The sequence below is a fragment of the Sciurus carolinensis genome, chromosome 4 (genome assembly GCF_902686445.1).
Source record: "Sciurus carolinensis chromosome 4, mSciCar1.2, whole genome shotgun sequence".
NCBI lineage: Eukaryota > Metazoa > Chordata > Mammalia > Rodentia > Sciuridae > Sciurus > Sciurus carolinensis.
Genome location: NC_062216.1, coordinates 170,571,018 through 170,593,648, shown reverse-complemented (window position 1 = coordinate 170,593,648; position 22,631 = coordinate 170,571,018). Strand labels below are relative to the sequence as shown.

At 59.0% G+C, this 22,631-nt stretch overlaps 1 protein-coding gene across 2 annotated transcripts in view; it reads left to right on the top strand.

Moving 5' to 3' along the window:
- Nfam1 (NFAT activating protein with ITAM motif 1) overlaps nucleotides 1–22,397 on the top strand; it is a 30,487-nt gene extending 8,090 nt beyond the window's left edge. Inside the window, exons 2-6 of one of the 2 annotated variants that reach the window (XM_047550104.1) lie at nucleotides 5,692–6,027; nucleotides 7,164–7,276; nucleotides 11,494–11,592; nucleotides 18,777–18,863; nucleotides 20,346–22,397. In XM_047550104.1, the coding sequence (XP_047406060.1) occupies nucleotides 5,692–6,027; nucleotides 7,164–7,276; nucleotides 11,494–11,592; nucleotides 18,777–18,863; nucleotides 20,346–20,393 (683 nt within the window). In that variant the 3' untranslated portion in view covers nucleotides 20,394–22,397. Of the gene's footprint in view, nucleotides 1–5,691; nucleotides 6,028–7,163; nucleotides 7,277–11,493; nucleotides 11,593–18,776; nucleotides 18,864–20,333 lie in introns of both variants that reach the window. The other variant, XM_047550103.1, reaches the window with a different exon arrangement.
- Nucleotides 22,398–22,631: the final 234 nt, after the last annotated feature.

Here is a 22,631-nt window from a genome sequence, read left to right as displayed (position 1 = left end):
GGAGCCAGGCACCCAGGAGTGGGTCAGGGAGCTAGTCCTGGAGACAGAGATGGTGACCTGGAAGAGGGGACATTCCCAGCTGCGGGAATAGCTTGAGTAAGTGAGGGACAGAGGGCAGCAAAGCAGGGCCGTGCAGGGCCTGGGAGCCATGGACTGGAGCCTCTGGCCCAGGGACTTTCCATTTTTTTCTACAGTGGCCCAAAGTCGAGAGAAGCGTGTTTTAGCGTGATCCTGTCTGAACCCAGTTGTATGACTATAACCGAAACCAGGAGGTCACAAAGGGTGCTCTTGCTATGCGTGAAATGCTCCATGTTCAATTTTTTTTTTAATTGCTTGTCTTGACCCTGTAAATTGGTTTCAGACTCCTTTCTGGGTCTCCTCCAGCAGGGAGCCCCTGCCAGTTCAAGCAGGGCAGGAGCAGGATGAGTCTCTCCGAGAAGGAAGCTTGGAGCTGGCAGAGGCGGCCGCCCGGCGGAGGGGCAGGGTGGGGGCCGTGAGGAGGGCGCTGTTGTGCCCGGTGGGAGGTCGGATCCTGAGCACCGGTGTGGGGTCAAGTTCCCTGATGGCGAATCCAGTCCCTCCCCACCAGGGACCCAGCACGGGCCCTGGCAGTGGGGGTGCCCACGGGGTACCTCCACGCGGCTCTCAGATTCCTCAGGAGAAACAGAAATGGCAAGAATCAGGCGCCAGCGGGTGGTAGACAGCAGGATGGGGGAAGAGCAGGCAGCCGCTGGGGAGAGGGCTCTCCTGCCTGCTCTGCTGCAGCAGGGAGCCAGGGGTCGGCACCCGGGGGCAACCACTCCAGAGTCCAGTCAGCACAGGGCTGAGGTGGCAGATAAGCCTGGGCGAGACTGGCCCCTGGGACTCCTGTCCTGCCTGTGCCGTGGGCCGGTCACTTGGACAGAAGGCAGGACCACTTCTGCAGAGAGCGCTCCCCCAACGTCCCTGCCTCCTCCTGGTCTGCTGAGGAGAGGCAGCCTGGCCTTGTGGCAGGCGCATGAGTTCCTGGTCCCAGTTAATCCACTTAATCCTACCTGCGTAGCAGGGAGACACTGAAGCCCAGAGAGGTAAAGGCTGTGCCCAAGGCTGCACAGCCTTTAAACGGCAGAGCAGGGATCTAAATCTGAGTCTGCTGCTACAACCTGGGTTTTCCACAAGCCCCTCCTGTCCCCGCCGCCATTTCTGGCCAAGCTCCAGGCTTCCTCTCAGCCTCTCTGGAGCCTGGGAGAATTGTCGTTCCTGAGACCTCCTGTAACGTGGGTTGGGCAGGTTTTGCCGTGGCCTGGGCTGCCCAGCTGGGGCTCCTGTGCTTGCAACTGGGTGCTGGTGTAGAGGGGCAGGAAGGGCTGGGGACCCAACAGGAGTAGCAAAGCTCAGCAGGGCCCAGCCGGGTGGTGGCCCTGGGGAGGGCAGGCCCTGGAAGTCACCACGCGACACGCATTTCCAGGCCCTGCCTCTGTTTGGCTCTGTCCCCTGCCTCACCCCCCCGCCCCGTCCCCAAGGCCCACACCCATCGGGGTGCCTTCCCCCCTTTTCCCTGCACCAGCCCACCCAGCTTCAAGGCCGGCAAGACTCCATGCAGAACAGCTTCGCGGGCCTGACCTTCGAGGGGCTCCCCCTTTCCTTTCCCTGTTCAGGCTAGAAGGAGCAGCCAGCCGGGCGCTGCCCTCATTCCCCCACCCCGCACCTCCAGACAAGACTCTGGGCGGAGGTTCCTCACAGTGTCCCCCCTGTGCCAGGTCCACCAACCAGAACCCCTGAGAGCCCTCAGGGCCCGAGGACCCCCAGCAAAGCAACTTGGAGTTGCCCCTGGGGCCCTTTAGACCCTCAATAGGGAAGATTTGCCCAGTGGGACCCAGTGGCTCCAGACCCTCTGAACGAGTCGCAGTTCTCTGGTCACTTTGAGTCAAGCCTGAGTCCTAGTTCTTCAAATCTTCAACCAGAACTAGTTCTGGTTCTAGTTGCCCCTGGGGCCCTTTAGACCCTCAATAGGGAAGATTTGCCCAGTGGGACCCAGTGGCTCCAGACCCTCTGAACGAGTCGCAGTTCTCTGGTCACTTTGAGTCAAGCCTGAGTCCTAGTTCTTCAAATCTTCAGACAGAACTCTGACCTGATGACCCTGGAATTCGGTCCCCAGGCTCCGGGGCCTGTGGGAAAGCAGGACCAGGCCCCTCTTCTCTGTTCCACTCAGACTCCTCCTCATGGCCCCCTGGGCGGAGGCAGGGAGGGAGGAGGAGCAATGTGGGGACAGAAGTGTCCTTTCTTGCCAGGTGTTGGGGACAGGGCACTACTGTGCTCTGGGAACGTGCAGAATTTGGAGTGGGCTCTGGGGGCACTTTCACGGACCACTCAGGGACCCCTGGGCTGTGCCAGCAGGAATCCAGTGGCTCTCACTCCCTCCTCAGCCCCCAGGAACCCAGGCCCTCCCAGTCCTCCTCCAGGGCCGTGTGTCCCTCCAGGCAAGTGCCTGAGTGGCATCCTCTGAGACACCAACTCACTGTCCCTGGCTCACACTGTCCCATGAGGGACACACTGGCTTTGCCAGGACCAGGGACAAAGATCCATGAGACCTGAGCCAGAGGGTGTAACTGCATGAGGCCTCAGAGCCCCGCATCCCGTCAGCCCTCGACCTCACACACCTCGACTTCTGCCCGAGTCGACCACCCATCTTCAGCCTCTGATGGCCACACCCGTGGCTCACACAGGGCCCTGTCTCTGCTGCTCCCAGCCTGGGTTCTAGCTCTTCTCCCTCGGTGCAGAGGAACCCAGGGGAACGCCCAGCTCCTCCACTCGCATCCCGTGGCTCTGGGCCTCGGAGACCATCTGTTTCTGTTTTGCTTCTTCCCCTGTGGAATGGGGTTTCAATAGTCGTCTCAGCGGATTGTGGTGGTGACTGACTGACGTGGGGCCTGTCATACCCGGTCAGGGTGCGTTCTGTGGACGTGCTCTCTCCTGCTGCCTGTGTGCTCCTGTTTCCAGGTCACAGATGCCCTCCTGATGCCCAAGTCACCCCCATGCCCCTCCCCATCCCAAGACAGGCCACCAGCCCTCCCACCCCAAATCCTTCAGCCTTCCCTGTCGCTCTGGGGTGTTGCCAGAGCAGGAGCCCCTCAGGCCCAGGACGGACCCACCTGACTGGTGGAAGGCATAAAGAAGTGATGGCTGAAAAGCATGACTAGGTGTGGAAGTAGTGACCTCCCCAGGGGCTGCTTCTAGAGGGCAGATGATTGGGGCAGGGGCTGGATTCCCGCAGCCCACACCCCAGGGGCCTCTGGGGCACAGGTTCAGGGGAGGGCTCGGGAGCTGGGCAGCTGCTGTGGTCCAGGTGTGGGTGCTGACACCCCAGCAAAGGAGCAGGGCAGGCGATGGGCTCCATCAGGAGGCCAGGGCCTCAATGACCCGCAGCTCCTGTGCCCCGGATGTGGCCTGCTGTCTTGGGATGGGCCGTGGTTACTCACGGAGCTGTGCAGGCTGCCTTCTCTCTCCACTTTCTGGAGAATCAGCAGTTTGGTCAGAGGTCTGAGGGTCTCATCCCAAAGCCTCTGCCCCCTGCACCTGACTGGGGCCAGGGCTGGCACTTTCATGATCCTAACCTCTGACCTTGAAGTAACGAATTGCAGAAGACTGGAAAACAGTGGACGTCTATTTTTACAGATTCCCCAGGATTCGTAAAAATCAGTTCAATTGTGCTGGCAGGTTCCACCGTCTTCCAGGAGACGGCCACAAACTGAGAATTTTGCAGGACAATCGGATGAACATCTTCCTGCAGGACACATGGGAAGGGGGCTTGGGCTGGCAGTAGGCTCACGCTCCCCGAGTCCTAGGTGGCCTCTTAGTGCACTGGGGGAGGAGCCCCAGGTCCCAGCAGAGGAGAGGTCTCAGTGAGCTTCCTGGTGGGGCCGTTTTCCCGGTGACTTTGATTGGTTCCCCTCCCCACCCGCCATGAGGAAACCCTAGAGAGCCGAGCCTGGCTGCCTGGCGGGGTCATGGTGAGAACGAGACAGGAGGGAGGATGGAGACAAAGGCCGCTGACCAGCCCCTGGGCCACTTAGGTCATGGGAGCCATGGAGGCCTCAGGCGGAGGGGCCATAGGCAGGGTTCAGAGCCAGAAGGGGCCTGTGTGCCATGGGGGTTTCTGGGCCAAGCAAGCGATGCTCCGACCTTCATGGTCCATCCCGTCCTCTAACTTCTTGTCCTCCGGGGTGACGTGGGACCCAGGAGGTCATGCAGCAGTGTGTTCCCCGTCCCTGGCCCCCCTTTCCTGCCACGGCATCTCAGACAGCCTCTGTTCTGAGCAAGGCTCCTTGTCCTGTGACAGAGCTAATATGTTGTTTTTGCAAAACCACAACCTTCCCCAGAGTCCAGGATACAAAGGACCCTGCAAATCCCCTCCTGGCCTGTTCGCCAGGGGCGCGTCAGGAGCAGGGCACAGGGGCTTCCTGCCCTGGAGAGCGCCCGCGGCCAGCTCAGCGGATATTCCCAAAGTGAGCGCTGTCACGTTAATCCTAACAAAGCCCACTCTCGGTGACAGTGGACACACCAGTGGGTTCTCTGGAACCGAGTCTTCATATCTTTGGGGGAGGGGGTGTCTAGTGGTTCAACAGAAAACCCCAAATATCAACAAATCCAGAGCTGCAAGGGGTCTGAGAGTCATCCAGAAGGCCCGGCCTCCCCCAGGGACCCTGGCTCAGGGCTGAGCTGCAGAGACCTGGGGAGAGAGGAGCTGGCCTCAGGCCAGCCCACGCCACAGGCAGGAGGCCCACACCTCACTTTCCCCAGCAAAATGAATCTTGTGGTTCCCTCTGAGCATCTCAAAAGCACGATCTTCTTCCAATTAACAAGCTGGCCTCGTGTTCTCGGCTGCTCACTGCCGACCTCAATTTAAAACTGTCTGCTCCTCAGCTGCTGGACAGGAAGGGCCCGAGAGGCCGGGAGCCGCGGGGCCGCGCTGCTGCGTCTGGGGTGTTGGATGGCATCTCAAAAGCCCACAGGAGGGTTAGGGTCCCAACCAGGCTGGGCGGCTGCTTTGGGGGTCTTCAAACTGTTTTCTGAGCACCTCTGATGTGTGGGCCTGGGGATGCGGCGGCTGCAGAACTGACTGCAACAAGCGTTGAACGTCAGGGTCACGGCTGAAACGGCCACACGTGGAGTCCTTCTGCCGCGGGGGCCGGCTCTCCTCCGGGTCTCGCTCGTTATACTCCACAGTGACTTGACAAAGCCTCCCTGAGCGCCCACTCTGGGAAGGTTGGTCTCTTCAGCGGCCTGGCCCACCTCCCTCTTCCTCTGGCACAGGGAGAGGTGTGGGAAGACCTGCCTCCCGCTCTGTGCACTGCCAGGAAGCGTAGGTTTCATTTTTCTGCCTCCTTTACTTCTCGTTCTCCAGCTGTGCTTTTATTCAATGCAGTCTCTCCGCCTTTGGGGAGGAGAGGATTTGGGAGCACAGGCCCTGGTGAGGGATCAGGAACTAGTGACTTGACCTCCCTGACCCTCAGTCTCTTCCTCTGCAGAATAGGGCTCCTGCGTTGCCTCGGGATGTGTCAAGAGAGGTAGAGTTGTGTGTGTGTAGTGCTTAGCACAACATCTGTGCATGGTGAGGGCATGGGAGGGGCGACCCTTGGTCCTCATGGGAAGTAGCTGAGGTTGAGGTAGTTTCAAGTGACCTGTCTCCTGTCCTGTTTGCTTCTCCGGCAGGAGGGCAGTCAGTGATCCACACTGGCCTCCCCATTGTGGCCTCCCTGGCCAACACAGACGTCTCCTTCAACTGCAAAATCACCTACCAGCAAACCCCCAAATTCCAGCCCTTCACCGTCAGCTACTTGCACGTGGATCTCCAGGGCAGGACTAGCGTCAGGAAGCCCACAGGCTGCCGACCCAGTCTGGGGACCGAGAACCAGACCTACACACTGGATTGCCACGTCACCGCCAGGCTGCCGGACGCGTCGGCCACAGGCACCTACTACTGCTGCGTCCACTGGCCAAGCTCCACGGTCAGCACTCGTGGCAACGGAACCTTCATCCTGGTCAGAGGTGAGGCGTCCTCTTGGCTCCTCCAGGGTGAGGGTCTGCGGGCGTCAACAGCAGGGCCGGGGGCCCCGGGTCTGAAGTGGAGAACTGGGGCCCTTGTCAAAGCAGAGCAGAACGTCCCCAGGGAGCCCTCTGCCCTGCGGTGTAGGAGGGGCGGGGCTTGGGCTGTGGCTCTGCCTGTAGCCACCTCTGGCGGGTGACCTGAGAGAGGCCATTGGCCTTTTGGTCCTAGTGTCCCATGGGCACAACAGGGAGGAGACTGGGGTCTCTGCAGAACCAGGAGTGTGCATGTGCACAAGCACTTGGCTCATGTGCATCTTTCTGGGAACAAATTCCTAGTTTTGATCACATTCTTAAAGGCATGAGACCCCAAAAGTTAAGAACAAGCCCATCACCAAAACCATGATTCTGGCCTGCCTCTGTGCTTCCCTCTGAAAGGGGCTGGACACTTTACCGCAGAACCACATCCCCAGCCCTTTTCGTTCTTTATTGTGAGACAGGGTCTCACTAACTTGCTGAGGCTGGCCTTGAACTTGCAATCCTCCTGTCTCAGTTTTCCCAAGTTGTTGGGTTGCAAGCACAGGTCACTGTGCCCAGTCTGTCAAGGACTCTGGTGAGGCCCAGTGAGGTCCTGCGTGCAGGGGCTGGTGTCTGGCAATAGGAGGTACGAGGTGAATAGCGCGGATGGGCCTGCCCCTGGGTGGCACTCTGTAAGGTTTTGCCCGCCAGATGAAGGAGGGATGGGTGGGCTCAGGAAAGGCCTTGAGTCCCCTGGTGCAGCCCCCTGTCAATCCCAGCCCCAGCCTGTCTCCTTCGACCCTCACCACACCCACCCTAATTATCACCATTTCAAGTAGAGAAAAGGGGAGCCCCGAAAAGACGACAAGGCTCACCCAGGGTCCCACAAGTGGCCCTCAGTGGAACCAGTTCACCGAGGCAGGCCCTGAGGAAACAAAGGACACAGTCCTTGTCTTTGAAGAAAATCGAGGCAAGCAACTTACCCACAAGGTCTAGCGAAGCAAGCAGAATGAGGAGCTGAGGGGGCCCTGGGGTGTGGGGAGGGGACCCGGGGTTGGTGAGGCTGGGGGCCCTGGCTTCTCCTGGGAACTAGCCCTCCTCTCTCCTGCCCTTCCTCCTAGACACAGGGTACCAAGGCGCCCCGCAGAGCATCCAGAAGCCCCTGCTCTTTAGCTTCGCAGGCCTCCTGACTGCCGTGAGCGTGCTGAGCACCGCGCTGCTGCTCTGGAAGAAGGTACAGGACGGACACGCGCAGTGGAACACTCGGGGCGTGGGCCGGGAGGCCTCCCGGGGCAGGGGGCTGCCCCAGTCCCACTGCAGGATGTCCTGGGCCCTGGCCAGGGGCACAACTGCACCTGTGAAAGTTGTCCCCCCCGACCCTTGGCCAGGGGTGGAGAGCAGCGCCCCGCCCCATCCCTCCCACCTGCGCCTGCCCCGGGCCCCTTCCCACCTTGTGGCAAGAAGCCAGGTCTCTTCTGGTCGTAAGTCCTCTGAGAACCTGAGGGAAGTGTGAGCCCTCGGGCTCAGCGTTGCCAGCTCAGGTGGACAGCAGCCCCTGCCTGGGTTGCCTCACCCCGACAACCGGAGGGGAAGAAGAGCCTGAGCGCCCCCACGTGCCCCCGCCTGTCCCCGGGGAGGAGGCGCTTCCCACCTCGGAGCCTGGGAAACGAGCTTGGACGGCCAGGCAGCGCGTGGCAGGGCCAGGCTGGAGTCCAGGCGGGGCGGCAGTTGGCTCCTGCTCTCACGGCTGGCCCCTGCTCTGCCGCGGCTCCTCCCTGGGGAGGTATTTCCTGGGTGGGGCAGCCCTCCCGCTGTCGCTCAGCCCTGTTTCTTGCTCCAGGCCGACTCTGCCTGTTCCCTGCAGCAGCCCAACCTGTGCACAGGGCCCTTCACGGCCATTATTAAGGTTGTGCATTCATTCCTTAAAAAGATATTAGCTGAGCACCTACTGCAGGCCCAGCCCTGTGCCAGGGGCTAAGAACCCAGAGAGCACTCTGGACTAAAATCTCACAGTCTGGTGGGACAATCACCATGTTAAAAATGAAAGGAAGCAGCAGTCAGATTGGGGGCTTAAGAACGCAGCCCTGGCCGGGTTAAGGGCCACCTCTGCCTTCTGCCTGTCCCGTGAGCTTGGGCAGGGTGCCTACCTCCTCCATGCCCCTGCCTCCCCAGTGGGCTGCCAGCAGCGGGGCTGCATCTCGGGGCTGCATCTTGGGGCTGCGGGAGGAGTGCCGCAGCCGAGGGGATGGCTGCCCTGAGGGTGGCTTTGACCTGGCTTCAGGGTCAGAGGGCCTTGGCACATTCCAGGCTCCTTCCTTGGAGTTCTTCTCTGGTCCTGGGGGTCACTGCTGGGGGCCTGTTCTGGGGGCTACATTCCCCACGCATTCATGACGCTGCCCAAACCCCTCCCAGCTGGGGCCACAGCTTACCGTGTGCACAGAGACAGCACGGGAGCCCCGGGGCGGCTCCGGCCAATCTTCTGCGTCTCAGCAAATGGCCTTGGGCACCCGGACGCTCAGACCCAAAGCCTTGGAGATGTGTCCAGCTCCTCTCAGTTCATGCGACCCCTCACTAAGCAGCACCCTCCATCTGTCCAGCCCCTATGCCCAGTGCCAACCGCATCCCGCCGACCTCACACCCTTCTTCTGGAAGGCTCCGGTGTTCATGCCTCTTGCCCACCAGAGCCAGCCAATAGGGCAGGGACTGCATGTGCCTGGTGTAGGGGGCCTGGCACCTAGTAAGTGCTTGTGGGAGGAATGGCAGGTCACCCAGAAGGTGAGCTGGAGGTGACCCGGGCACGACCTGGGTAAGGCAGCATCCCCCATTTCAGAGGAGGAAACAGGCTTGGCAGCAGCCCTGCTGTGCAGAGCTGGGGCTCTGCCGGCCTGGTGCCCTCCCGCCGCCTGCTGCTGAGCGGAGGCTTGGGCCACAGGGAGCTGGGCCGGAACACACCTGTAATCCTGCAGCTGGGCAGGCTGAGGCAGGAGGATGGCAAGTTCAAAACCAGCCTAAGCAACTTAGTGACACCGTCTCAAAATCAAAAAGTAAAAAGGGCGGAGGATGTGGCTCAGGTTAAGTGTCCCTTGGATTCAATCCCTAGTACCAAAAAAAAAAAAAAAAAGTCACTTTCAAAAGGGCAAATGTCCACTGCTTGAGTCAGGGCATGGTGACTGGGCAGAGCTGGCTCCAGGGACAGAGCCACCCACACCGTTAACGACAACAAAGTGGCCCCCATCTGACCTTTCAGGGGAGCCCCCACTTGCCCTGTAGGAACCTGCCCCAGCCCAGGCCTCCTCAGCCCCCGCTGGGAGGGTCCCTTCCTGGAGACCTCCCCCTCTCCCCCACCGCCCACCCTCCAATCCAGCCTCCACCTGAGGGAGCTCCCGGCCCTCACGAATTGTCCACCCGACCACTCCCCTGGCCTGGGGGCTTCCACTGTCCAGGGAGTGGACACTGGCCTTCAGCCCTTCCTGACCTTGCCCGCCAGCCTCCTGGCACATCCTCTCCCCTTCCTTCCCCCCAGACAGTCCATTCTCCTGCACACCCCAGCCCATCTGCAGGCTTGGGGCGCCTTCCTGGGACCCCATGGTGGTACTCGCCTCCCCGGAGTGTCATGGATGATCCCACCCATCCACAAGGAGTGCCAGGTGACCACTCCATGGCGTCCTTGGTGCCCAGCCAGGCCCAGCATGCACCTGGGCGGGAGCAGTTGCCCACAGTGTCTGACACCCAGGGGCCGTGATTTCCAGCCTCTGTGGATCCAAAGATCTGGTCCCAGGTCGGCCGCCAGGAGAGCCACTGCATCCCGACCAGCTGGCCAGTGGGGAGAAGCACCAGGATCCCTGTTGTCTTGATAAGAAGACAGGGGCCCTGGGGTGACCATCACCTCTGACAGAAATGGTGGCCTCCAGGAGCAGCAGTGCAGGGGATTTGAGGAAAGACCCCTAGGCTTGCTCCTAGGACGGCCATTTCCTAGCTGGACAAGCCTCCGTTTCCTCCTTTGTTAAATGGGCCATTCCATGCCCACCTTCTCAGGCTGTTGTGAGAATTAAATGAGAATAGGGACAAGTCCCAGGGGTTTTTGTCAACTGTAAGGTACCACATAAATGCCAGCACCTGTCCAACTGTGTCTGTGAGACCTGCATCTTTAACAAGACGAATGGAGAAAACCTCTGGGTACTGTCAGGTCAGCCTCTCGGTGAAATGCTGACCTGGGTTCTAATGCTGCCTCAGACGCTTCCTGGCTGTGTGGCCTCGGAAAGCCTCCTGCCCTCTCTGAGCCTTTGCTTCCTCATGAGGTGATGGAGGACTGGCTTCTCCGCAGGTTTGTTGAGGGGGCAAGAGAAAAAGCAGAGCCCTGCCTGGCTCCCTGTTCCCAGCCATTTCAACGCTGTGACTGGGGGTGGCGCCGGCTTCTGCCTGCGAGTTAAGTAGCTCTCGAGAGCTAATCCCGGAGTAAATGGGCTGGGGATTGGCAGGCGGCCAGGGTTTTTAATTAGCTCCTGCCCCGAGATGCGGCCGTTGTTGCTCCACTGTTGGCAGTGTGGTCGCCTCCCTCCGCGCCTCCCGTGGTCGCCCAGCCCTTCGCCTCCCCACAGGCCTGCCCCGCTCCATTGGAGCCTCAGCAGAGATAGCACCGTGGTCCAGGTGGCCAGCCATCCATGCGGCTGTCCTGACCTTGGGCAGGTCCACCTCCCGGCCACGCTGACCTTCTCTCAGTTCCCAGAGAGCTCCGGGCCTCGCGCATGCCGTTCCCTCTGCCTGGAACACTGTTCCCACTCCTTGCTGAATGAATTTCTGTCTTCGGATTTCACCAATGTGGCTTCCCAGGGCCGCTGGCTTCCTTCCTCCTGTGCACCAGTCAGTTCACACACCGCATTTTGGTAGAGCCGCTGGTTCACTGTCCATCCCTGCACTAGACCCTGAAGTCCAGGAGGCCAGGGACGGTTCCTGCTCTTCCCTCCGCCTGGTTAGCAGAGTGACAGGCATTGGCCCCTCCCCCTTTCTTGAGTACTTGCAACAATCTCACAAAGGAAGGCTGTTCCTGGAGGCCCGGGTGGGTGACTTGCTCCAGGCCAGAGCTGGCCAGGGGCAGAGAGGACAAGATTGAATGAGCAGCCAACTGGCAAGGCTTGGAGCCCACCCACAGCCTCGGCTCTAGGTCTGGGGTCCTGCCACACTGGTACCAGGCCCTGCAGCCCGTACCGCCCCTGTGACAGGCCCTCTGTCCTCCTGCGGTTTCGTTTCCTAAGCTTGGGCACATGCGGTGGGATGCAGACGTTGGAGGCCTTTGCTTCGTCTCCCAGGAGGCGGGTGGAAGGTATTGAGTGATTAATTTCTGTGTGGCCTCATGACAATCTGCCACCCTTCCTCCTGGAGGGTTTGCAGTGGAGAGAGCCAGGGGAACTGCAGGACCCAGCCCCAACAGCCCTCCTCCTTTCCTCTCCACAGAAACAGAGGCTGGTTCCAGAAAAGCACACCCCCAAGAAGTGCTCGGATCCACGCTCTGCCAGCAGAGCCCCACAGGCTCCCGCTGAATCCATCTACACGGTGAGTCCCAGGGCCTGGGCTCCTCCACCTCGCTCGGGCCTAACTCAGGGTCCGACTCCTGGGGGACCTCTCTGAACCTCAAGTTCCTCATCCGAAAAATGGGCACAAGAAATCCTACCTTGTGGGATGTCTATGAGGGAGAAAGGGGAATCCACGTGTGGGCCCCCGTTGGGCCCGCACCTGGGAAGTGCCACCGTCCTCCTCCCCCGCACGCCCCTTCACGTCTGGAACAAGGGGCAGTAGGCGAAGAGTGGGTGGGGAATGGAGAAATCGGCGGCTCACCAGCCTCTTCCTGTTTTTACGGCACAAACATCGCAGCAACAGCAACCAAATCACGAGGCGAAGGAAAGGTCAGCACCGCCCGCGCCCCAGACAGGGGCTGCTCTCCCACACCCTGTGGTGTGGCGAGCATTTCCCACCGTGGTTCATGATTCTGGCGGGGAGAGGCCGGAGGAGGCCCTGCCCGCCCACCCGGCAGCACCAGGCCTGCGCCCTGCGGCTGTGGCTGAGGCGGGCGGGGAATGTTCTTCCAGTGAGGACTCCTTGGGCTCCGGGGTAGCATATGCTCTGTGTCGGCAAAGTGGAGAATAAGTGCCACCCAGGGTCGGCGGGGTCTCAGTCCTGCGAGGTCCACAGCCGCCAGGCAGGGTCCCCAGCCTCCCCAGGGGCACCTTCTCAGCCTCCTCCAGTCCTGTCCCCACCACCCGACGCACACGGGAAGCTCGAGGACTTCAGCCGTGGCCACAGAACCCACACGGGGCACACTGGGAGTCTGGCAGGGCTGGCTGGGGACGGGGCAGGTGTCGGAGAGGCAGCGGAGCGTCCCCGGGGGCAGCGTTAACAGCTCTCAGAACACTGCAGTTCTCAAAGGCCGCTCGGCCTCGCCTCCCCAGGGAGTGGACGCCAGCCGCAGCTTCGTATGTGGCCCAGACGTCCCCAGATTTGCTCTTCTCACCCAGCAACTTGTGGTATTTTCCCTATGCGGGATTCTGGTGTCAGTTGTTGGGGAAAACATCTCACTTTTTCTCCACATGCGCGTATATACACACACATACATCTGTAGGAATGTGTGTGTGTGTATATACACATATTTTCTATGCATTTTTCTATAAATGTGTAGACGGGGACCTATATATGCACTCACTTTTTTTTTCAGTGCTAGGAATCAAATCCAGGGTCTCGCACATGCTCACACACGAATTTCGCCTCTGAGCTACAGCCCCAGCTCCCATACCTGTTTTATTTTTCTCTTGTGATATTGGGGATTAAATTCAGTGCACATGCTAGGCGAGCACTCCACCGCTGAACTGCATCCCCAGGCCTTTTTATTTTGAGACAGGGTCTCACTAAGTTGCCCAGGCTGGCCTTGAACTCAGGATCCTCCTGCCTCAACTTCCCAAATAGCTAGAGTTACAGGCCTGTGCCACGGTGCCTGGCACTCTTCTAAAAAAAATTGGAGTTGCACAGCTTTTTATTTTTCCCCCATGTTACAATATCTCATGAATATTTTTCTGCATGAATAAATATCCTTCCACAAGATTGTTTTTAATGGAAGAGACTCTCTTTCACTGAAGCCTCTTTCCCGCGTGCAGCATCCTCTGGGAGTCGGGCTGACTTACCAGAGTGTTGCAGAGGCCCAGCTGCCTGCAAGTCACAGGGTGGCTCAGAGAGGTTCAGGACCAGAAAGGATAAGAGACCATGGGACTTTGCTAAGCCCTTGAGACAGGGGTCCACCAGCTGGGACTGGACCTGGGCAAAGAAAAATGACATTAACAGCAATAAGGATGGTATCAGAAGATGTTGGTTGTGTACCTACTATGTGCCCAGCACTGTCATAGACTACCCCAATTGTGACACTGATTGTGTCTCATTAACCCTCTGGATAAGGCTTTAGGGTTCAGGTGCTATCCCGTTTTCAAATCATCTATTGCTGGTATGTAGAAATATGGTTGATTTTTGTATATTGGCATTATATAGTGTGACTTTGATGAATTTACTCATTAATGCTGATAGTTTCTCTGTAAATTCCTTTGGATTTTCTCTGGGGCTAATCATGTCATCTATGAATCATCAAAACTTCACTTCTTTCTTTTCAATCTTCCTACCCTTCTTTTTCTCCCCCTACTTTATTGTACTGCCTAAGACCTTGGAAGGTTTTTAAAATTCTCTTTCTCTTTTTCTGGCAGTACTGGGTATTGAACCCAGGAGTGCTCCACCACTGAACTACATCCCCAGTCCTTCAAAAAAAAAATTATTTTTGAGACAGGATCTCACTAAATAGCCCAGATCCTCCTGCCTCAGCCTCCTGAGTTGCTGGGATTACAGGTGTGTGCCACTGTGCCCAGCTTCTTAGTTTTTGATCATTCTTTTCTAATGTGTGCATTTTAGGCTATGAACTTTGCTCTAAGTATGACTTTAGCTGCATCCCATAAGGGTTTGGGGAAATTTTCTTTTTGTGGTTGCAGTGCTGAGGATCAAACCCAGGACCTTGCACATGTGAGGCAAGCACTCTGTCACGCAGCTCCACCCCCAGCCCCCATCAGATGTTCAACATGTCATACTTTTATGACCTTTCAAGCTAAACTTCCCATGAGAATTCTCCCTTGCCCTACTGGTTATTTAAAACTGTTTTGCTTATGGTTTACAAGTGTTTAATTATTTTCCGGTGAACATTCTGGTTTTTTTTTTTTTTTTTTTTTTTTGGTGCTGGGGATCGAACCCAGGGCCTTGTGCTTACAAAGCAAGCACTCTACCGACTGAGCTATCTCCCCAGCCCCCTCTGTTTTTTATTTCTGGATAATTCTATCATAATCAGAGCATTCTCCCTCCTCGGGGACACCCATGTGTCTCTGCATGGTTATATCCAGTGGGCAGTTCTTGGTTCTCCTCTTCCTTGAAGAATCAACAGCATCTGACACCACTGAGCTCCCCCTCCTCCTTGATACTTTCTTTGCTTGATTCTGGAACATTCTACTCTCTCCTGAGCCTCTCCTGATTCAGTGCTCCACCTCTTCCTCACTCCCTGGTTCCTTTTCAGCAATTGTGGAACCCTGACCACTAAACATTGAGTAACCATTATGCCGCAGGCCTGGGACCCCTGTCTTCTGTCTTCAGTCCCCTCTCTGGGTGATCTCACTCAGCCTCAAGGTTCCGAACACATCCAAGTTTGTATCTCCAGCCCAGACATCTCTGAACGTCAGACCCACCCTCACTTGGATGTCTGATGGGCATCTCCCTCAAATCAAACGCCGCTTCTTTACCCAATATGTGTTTCTTCGTCCGGCCTTCCCCACTGTGGGAACAGTGGCTCCCTTCTCCCAGTGGCTCAGGCTGAACATTTTGAAGCTGTCCTTTCCTTCTCCCTTTTGATCATCGCCCAGTCTGACCCATTGGCAAACCTTGCTTCAAAATGTATCCAGAATCTGGTTCTGTTCTAGCCTCCCTGCCTCTTGCCTGGAGAGTTGCTGTGGGTCTCTAATCAGTGGACCTATTTTTATCCTTGTCCCTCGTCTGCCTAGGATGGCAGCAGCCAGAGCCAACCCATTAAACCACTGACAAATCATGCCCCTCTGCTCAGAGCCTTCGGTGGCGAGGTCCTCCGAGAAGCAAGGTGGGGGCACTAGAGGAACAGCGATCTTGTAGAGAAGTCCCTGTGAGAGGAGATGGTGAGGAGCAGGGGACTCTTGGGAGAGCCGTCAGACTGCAGGGCAGGTTCCATTCCCAGTGAAGGAAGAGGAAAGAGGGACAAGTGGATTGCTCCAGGAAGTCGCCCATCTTAGACAGAGGCACATGGGGTGTCTTTGCAAACAGGCTTGAGAAACCTGTAGCTGGGGCCCTTAGTCCATCCTGATCCCTACATAGGGGTCTTTGAAGTAATTCTCAAAATCACCATGGGCCTTTGGAAGGTCACCTAACGTCAGAGCCCTGCTCATGACCTCCGAGCTGTCACCGCCCCTACATGCTGCTCCCAGAACACACCAGGCCCACCCCACCTCGGTGCTCCATGCTGGCTCTTCCCCTGCCCCAGACAGTCCTCCCAGCAGCTGCCCCGTTGCTCCCTCACTCTGGCTTCCTGCTCCCCAGGCCTTTCCAATGCCACTGTCCCGACCTCTTCCCTCGCTGGTCTCCCACCCAGACTCCCTGTTGCCTTTCTCCCCTTCATGGCCTTCATGGCCACCTTTAGCTTAGGTGATTGTCACCTGACTGGAGCCTCCTTCCCGCCCCACGACAGTCAGCGCCTAGGACACGAAGGTGCTCAGGAGCCGTCTCACTGTTCAGGGTGTCCAGGGTGCGGGCAGAGGGACACCTGGGAAACGTGGGGCATGCGCACGGACTTGCATCCCCTCAGCAGCGCTCAGACACCTCCCCCAGCTCTGCCCAGCCTCTGCTGGATCCGGTGTTCCCATTCTTGCTCCTTGGCCTCCAGTCCTCTCTGCTCCTCCCTGCCGCTGAAGGCACCCTTCTAACTGGGACACAGTGTTGGAAAAGCCTCCCCGCCCGCCAGAGCAGTGGGCTGCTCACCTCTGATGATGTGTGATGCCCTGACCTGGGGCTGGGGTGCTCGTTCTCCCGAGTACAGCTCCTTCCTCTACAGCCCTCGGGTCTCACCCAGGGCCCCAGTGCCAGACCCTAGATGTGGTCCAGGTCCCGGGCAGCTGACGTGCCCTGCCCTCAGCCCACCAGAAGATGGCCTTGGCACTGACTTCACACCCTTGCTTGGCTGGTGACGGCGCAGGTTAGCATCACTACCCGCTGGGCAGCAGGAGGCAAAAGGGCCTGTGGGACCTGAGTCTCAGGCCAACGACCACTGCCAAGCACAGCAGGCCTGGCCTGGCCCAGCATGGCACAGCCCGTGGGCAACCCACTGAGAGGCCAGCCCTGCCTTCTCCCAGCAGGCACAGTGGACGGAGGGCATCCTATCAGCCCCAAGGAAGGCTGGGAGGCCGGGTGTCCTGTGCACAATGCTGCGTCCTGTGTTTCATGGCCTGCTGCTGCACACAGCCTGAGCGTGACGCGTGCCAGCAGGTCACGACTTGTCAAAGGCCTCACTCGACAGCCGCTCGGGGCTGGCCATCTCTGCAGCTCTTGGCCCCACATTTGCCCCTGCCCTGCCCACAGCGAAAGGCCCACCTGCCCCCTCCGTGGGTCTGAGGGCTGCAGAGTCCCAGGGCAAGTGCTCCTCTCTGGCTCTGACAGCCCAGCCTCTGCGGGATCACTTGTGCTGGGCAGCACACGTGTGCTGGCTGAGGCAGAGGAGCCACCTGTGACCCCAAACCTGCCTCCCAGCCAAGAGGTAGCAAGAAGGCCACTTCTCTCTCCTCTCTCTGCAACCAGGAACGTCCAGCTTAGAGGGGTGGTCAGGGCCGTCAGATCTGAGAGGTCCAGGCCTGGGTGGACAGGGGTGGGGAGTCAGGCCAGTCACAAAGACCTGCGTGGGTCAGAGAAGGCCTTGGAAGTTTCCTTCCCTTAGAAACAGGGTTCCTCCTTGGGAAGGAGTCAGGTTGGGAACCTCTCTCCCAAGACCCACCCTCTTTCTGAGTCAGAGACCCCTTGAACAGGACCTCTGGGGAAGCCCAGCATCCCTGTGTCTGATGCCCTTGAAGTGAGAGGGTCTCCCAAGCGCCAAATGGTTGATTACTCGGGTTTTCATGCCCCACTGCTCCTCGGAGCGCCCGCCCTCCTCCCCTCCCACCTCCCCGCCCTCCTCCTGCCTCTGAGCACCACCTGTCTCTCCAGCCTGCCTCAGCAACCCCTGCTTGACTGTTGCCAGGGAAACCGCCTCCTTGGCAACTAGCCGGCATCCATATGACACGCACACTCAGGGAAGAGAAGGCTTCTGCCTCTTGCTCAGGCTGTTGGTGGGCTCTGCTCTGGAGCCCAGTGGGGTCTGGAGTGAGTCCAGGTGGGGGTTTCAGAGGGAGGTGGAGAATTATGTTTTCCCTGAGGACAGTCAATCACTGCTTATTAAGCACCTACTATTTGCCCAATTCTGTGCAGTTCCCTTGTGTATAATATCTCATTTAATCCTGCATTGGACCTCAAGACAGATATTATTATCCCCCCATTTATAGATCGGGAAACCGAGGCACAGAGTTTTTTTAAAAAAGGGTTTGCCCTTGGCTGGCAAATATTAGAACCAGGAGTTGAACTCAGTCTCATCTGACTTCGAAGCCCTGGTTCTTTTGGCCACCTTGAGGTCTGTGGTCAGGCCTCTCAAGGCTGGGCCAAGAGAAAGTGTGGTCCTGGGACACCCCCAGATGAGGGAGGTATCCCCCATCATCGTTGACTTGGCGCTGCTCTCATTGTGTCAAGAGCAGTTTAGGTTCAGGAACCCAAAGACAAACCAGACACGGTCCCTGCCTCGAGGGGCTCCTAGTCTGGAGGAGGCTGGGGAGAGATGCCTCTGGTGGCACTGAGTGCCCGGAGCTTTGGGGCCAGGCCCCCAGCCCCAGCCCGGCGGAGCTCACCCCTCACCCAGGGCAGCCTTGCCTGCTGGGCTGTGGTCGGGTGGGGGTGGGGATTCCCACAGGGGCGTGGAGGAGCGTCCGGAGGGGTGGCTGGGAGGGGCCTGAGGGGATGCAAGGGAAGGGGGCACACTGAGAGCTGGAGGGGCTCCAGAATCCCCAAGAGGATCAGGCTGATGGGTAGGGAGTGTGGCCCTCAAGGACCCTAGGTCCTCCCTGAGCCCCCGATGGGCAGTGGGGCAGGGGAGGCCTGAAGGTGTGAATGGGTGGGCAGGACCCTTGCAGGGGGTGAGGTGGAGGCCAGCAGGGTGCCCGATGGGAGCAGGGGCTGTGAGTGTCATCCAGGGGCTGCTGGCGGGCAGCCATGCCCTCAAGGGCCTAAGGACAGGCAGGTGGGTGGGACAGACTTGGACTCTCCTTGGTCAGGCGAGTGAAGTCTGGACCCAGGGCCCACAGGGCCCAGCACATGGCTCTGCTGGAGGTCTTGGAGGGAGGTGGCTGGAGCTGAGAGGCCTTGGCCCTGGACAGCAGAGAAGGGGGCGGGGTGACTGAGACAGCCTGGCAGGTTCAGGAGTGTGGCAGCGTGGCCACACTCAGCATGGTGCTGCCTGCCCCTGGACTCCCTCGGCACACCAGGGTTTGTGACAGGCGGAGAGGCTGGCTGCTGAGACTGGGGCTCCCGTTGCCCCTGCCTCTGACCCTGGTCCCTGTCTCCCTCAGGCCCTGCAGCACCAGGAGCCGGAGGTCTATGCCTGCATCGAGCACCAGGCTGGCAGCCCTCCCTCCGCCCGGAGCCGCCCCTCCCAGGTATGCAGAGGCTGGGCAGGGGGCAGAGCCTGGCTCTTCCCGCTCTGACCCTCAGGTCTGTGCGGTGGGCTCAAGAGGGCAGAAGTACAGGCCCAGCGGTCACCTCCCACCCTCTCCCAACAGCGGACCTAGCTGTTAGGAGAAGGGGGTTCAACTCCCACGCCACCCCAGCAGCTGTGCAGCCCTGGCCAGCACAGTACCTTCTCTGTGCTGTCTCCTGGTCTGTAACTGAAGTGTTAGAACAGTCTCCACCTCACAGAATTGCCACAAGGAGAGACCATTGTGCTGAGAGGGCTGCCCCGGAGTGGCCACCATGCATGTGGTCATTAGAGCTACCCCTGGTGGGCACAGAGCAATGTCTATACTGGCCAATCTGGTGGGCAGTGCTGGGGTTGTACATGCCCCCAGGCTGGGCCTGGCTAATGTTAGAGTTGGAGTCTGAGCTTATGCCAGCTTGGGTGGCCAGGCCAGGGCTCTGCTGTCACCGTGGTAGGGCCTCGGGCCCATTACTCAATCACACTTTCTCCCTTTAACCTCAGTTTGCTCATCTGCAAAGTGCATGAGTAATGTTTTCCCACAACACCATCCTCCCCAGAACCCAAAAGAGTAACATTTGCATGAGAGCTTTGAACATTATGAAGTGCAAGGGGTTGTCAAGCCAATATAGTAGTCCCCGAGGTGGTGACCCACGGGCATCATGCAAGGGCCGGCAGGGAGGGCAGGGTGTCTCCCCCAGCCCAGTTTGGAGCTGTGTGTTGAATCTCCAATTCTCAAGCTCTGGACTAGGCCCTGACCAGCAAGGCCTCCCACCCTGGGACCAAAGATGATGTGTCATCTCAGGCAGGGCCCATCCTTGTCCCAGGCCCTGGGTGCTGGACAGAAGAGCGAGGTGTGTCCCTGTCCTCTGGGAGTCTTGGTCTGCAGGACAAAGTCAGTGACCCCATGGGCACACAGACATATAAAGCCCTGTTGTGAGAGGTGGGCTCCAAGAAGGGGCCAGGCCAGGGCTGGGGGCAGGGAGGGCTCCCTGAGACGCTGAACCCCACAGGTGAGCAGGAGGTAGTCAGGGAGTGGATGCGTGAGGAGGAGGGAGCACCCCAGACCTGGGGAAGAGCATGCGCAGAAGCCCAAGGCAGGGGAGGTGGGGCGCAGGGGACTGTCACTGGAGGGCGGGGACAGGAGGGGCTGTGGGTGGGCTTGGGACAGAGGGCAGGCTTACCTGTCAGCGCCACACAAGAAGTGATCTGTTTGCCTCTGAAAAAACTGAATCACTGCAAGCTCATTTCTTCCCACCTAATGTTCTAATGTCCGTCCTTCCTTCCTTCCTTCCTTCCTTCCTTCCTTCCTTCCTTCCTTCCTTCTCTCCTTCCTTCCTTCTTTCTTTATTCCTTTCTCTTTTTCTTACCTCTTCCTTCTTTCCTCTCTCGTCCCTTCCTCTCTTTCTGTTCCTCCCCATTCTCCCTTTCCCAGGAGAACCCGCAGAGGTTTGAGGACGACAGCGACTTTAACCTGGTCTATGAAAATCTCTAGGACAAGTTCTACCAGCCGTGCGTCTTGTCCTGGATCAGAGGTCGGGGGCACGGGCCTTGACCTGAACCGAAGACCTGGACCTGAACGGGGAGTGAGGTCCCCAGGCACACACCCCAGGGCCTCGCCCTCGCATTCGAGGCCCCCTCCCCCATCCCGCACCCAGAGGAGCGCTTCCAGTCCTCAGGCCTTTCCTGGGCTGTCCCATCATCCTCTCCTGCTGCAGTTGGCAAAGTACTGCTTGGTCCCTGCAGGCTGGCTGGAACCAGCCTTTCTCTGAAGCCCTCCTCACCCACCTGTGCCAGCCCACAGATCTGTTTATGTGGCTCACTTGGTGCCAGCCTGCATCTTGGTGCGCAGCCCACGGAACCTAGAGAACATGGCAAGGGCCCCCATCAGTGCTGCGGGTGGGTGAGAGGTGAGGCCGCTGTGAACGCCCCACCTGCCCAGCGAGTCCAAAGGCATGAGGTGGCCACACCAGGGAGAGGAAGAGGCTGGCCTGGGAGGCATGAGAGGCAGACAGGGCTCAAGGGACAGATATGCAGGCTGAGGATGTGACAAGTGGTGGTGGACAGACGAGGCCTGGAGCAGAAAGGGTCCTACGCATGCTTTAGAGAAAGGGGATTCTGGCGCGTTGGGATGTGGCCCTGGCTGAGCAGGAGGTGGGTGATGGCCGGAGCTCTTCCCTGTCCCCACAAGGCCCCCCGGGGCGTCTCCCCTCGGCCTGGCCCTCTGCGTTCACTGGCCTCCTGCTGGTCGCACTCTGATCTTCAGGTTGCTCTGCATCAGGGCCTCAGTGGCCCCTCCTTCCACCCCAAGACCCCACCCTGAAGCCCCTCTCGCTAGCCGTCCTGAGCCCACTGCTGCAGCTCTGTCCAGCTCCGCTGACTTCCCCATCTTCAGCCCCACCCCCAGCCCTGTGTGTGCAGGCCACGTGGGACCCCGGCCTGTCCTAGCTGCCTACACTCCTCCTCTTTCCTGTGGTGGTCCAGCTGCATGGCTTGGCACCTCACCTCCCCTGGATGGGCAGAGGGGTCTCTGTTGCAGTTGAGGCTAGGGGTGAACAGTGAGCCTGACCCAGTGCCTGTCTACTCCTCTGAGAGCGAAAGGGACTCCTTATCTTACCCTTGAGGCAGCCCTGCAAGGAAAAGGACCCACTGTTTCCTGGGCAGACGGGCTAAGGGTCCTGGTCACCTAGGCTGTCATATGATGCTCCCCTCTCCCCTCCCTGGGCTCTCCCAATGTTTGTGCCCTGGCGAATTGGACAAGTCAATCTCCCCTCACCTCCCGGGCTGCTCTGGAAGTTTCTGGGCTGCCTCAAGGCCACTAAAATATCCCCATGTAGGATGGGGGACCCAAGCAGTTGTGGGACACCAGCTCTTGGACAGCACCTTCTTCTCTGCAGGTCAGGCCCTCCCTGTGGGGACAGGAGGGCTAAGGGTGGCCCAGATGACCTCCAGGTGTCCCCAGGCACTCTGCTAGAGGGCACAGGGCATCCCTGGGCCCATAGGATGATCATGGGCCTCAGAGACTTGTTTCTGGGCTGCCTGAGCAGGATCATAAGGCTGGGATCCCTTCCCCGTCCAAGCCTGTGTCGGGAGGGCAGCAGAGCCACCTTCAGGTTCAGACTCCAGCCGCCTGAGGGTGGGGCTGGGAGGGGGCCGGGGGGGGCGCAAAAACTGCAGCCAGCAAGATCAGGAGGCGCCGCTTGGCCAGGCCTGCCTCCTCCGCCTCCTGGGCCTCTCTGTCCTTGACCCCTGGACCTCCTAATTGGGACTCAGGCTTTTCCAGCCTTCTCCAGAGGAGTGAGGGGACCTTGGCAGGGACTTCACTGTGTGACGCAGGCCCCTCACCATGGCTCCCTGCTGCAGCCTGCCCTGCAGTCTCTTCTCACAGAGCAGCAGAAGGATCCCTCCTGCTCAAAACCACCTGTGGTTCCCATTTCATTTGGAATAAAATCCCAGCTCCTGCCTGTGGCCTAAGACACCCTTGAGGACTGAACTGAAGACACTCCACTGGATTGGTGACGGAGCCTGGTTTAGGGCAGAACTGGGAGGCCAGCAGGTGCCAAGGTGTCCCGTGAATGAGGAGAGAGGGAGAGACAGGGAGCCGAGTGAAGGGCGGGACTCTAAGAGGGACTTTGAGGGGAGGGAGATGGAGAAGAATGTCCCGTGGGCAGCAAGAAGGCTGAGCACCTGGCCCCAGGCTCCCAGGACTGAGCCGCGGGGGTGAGCGGGTGAG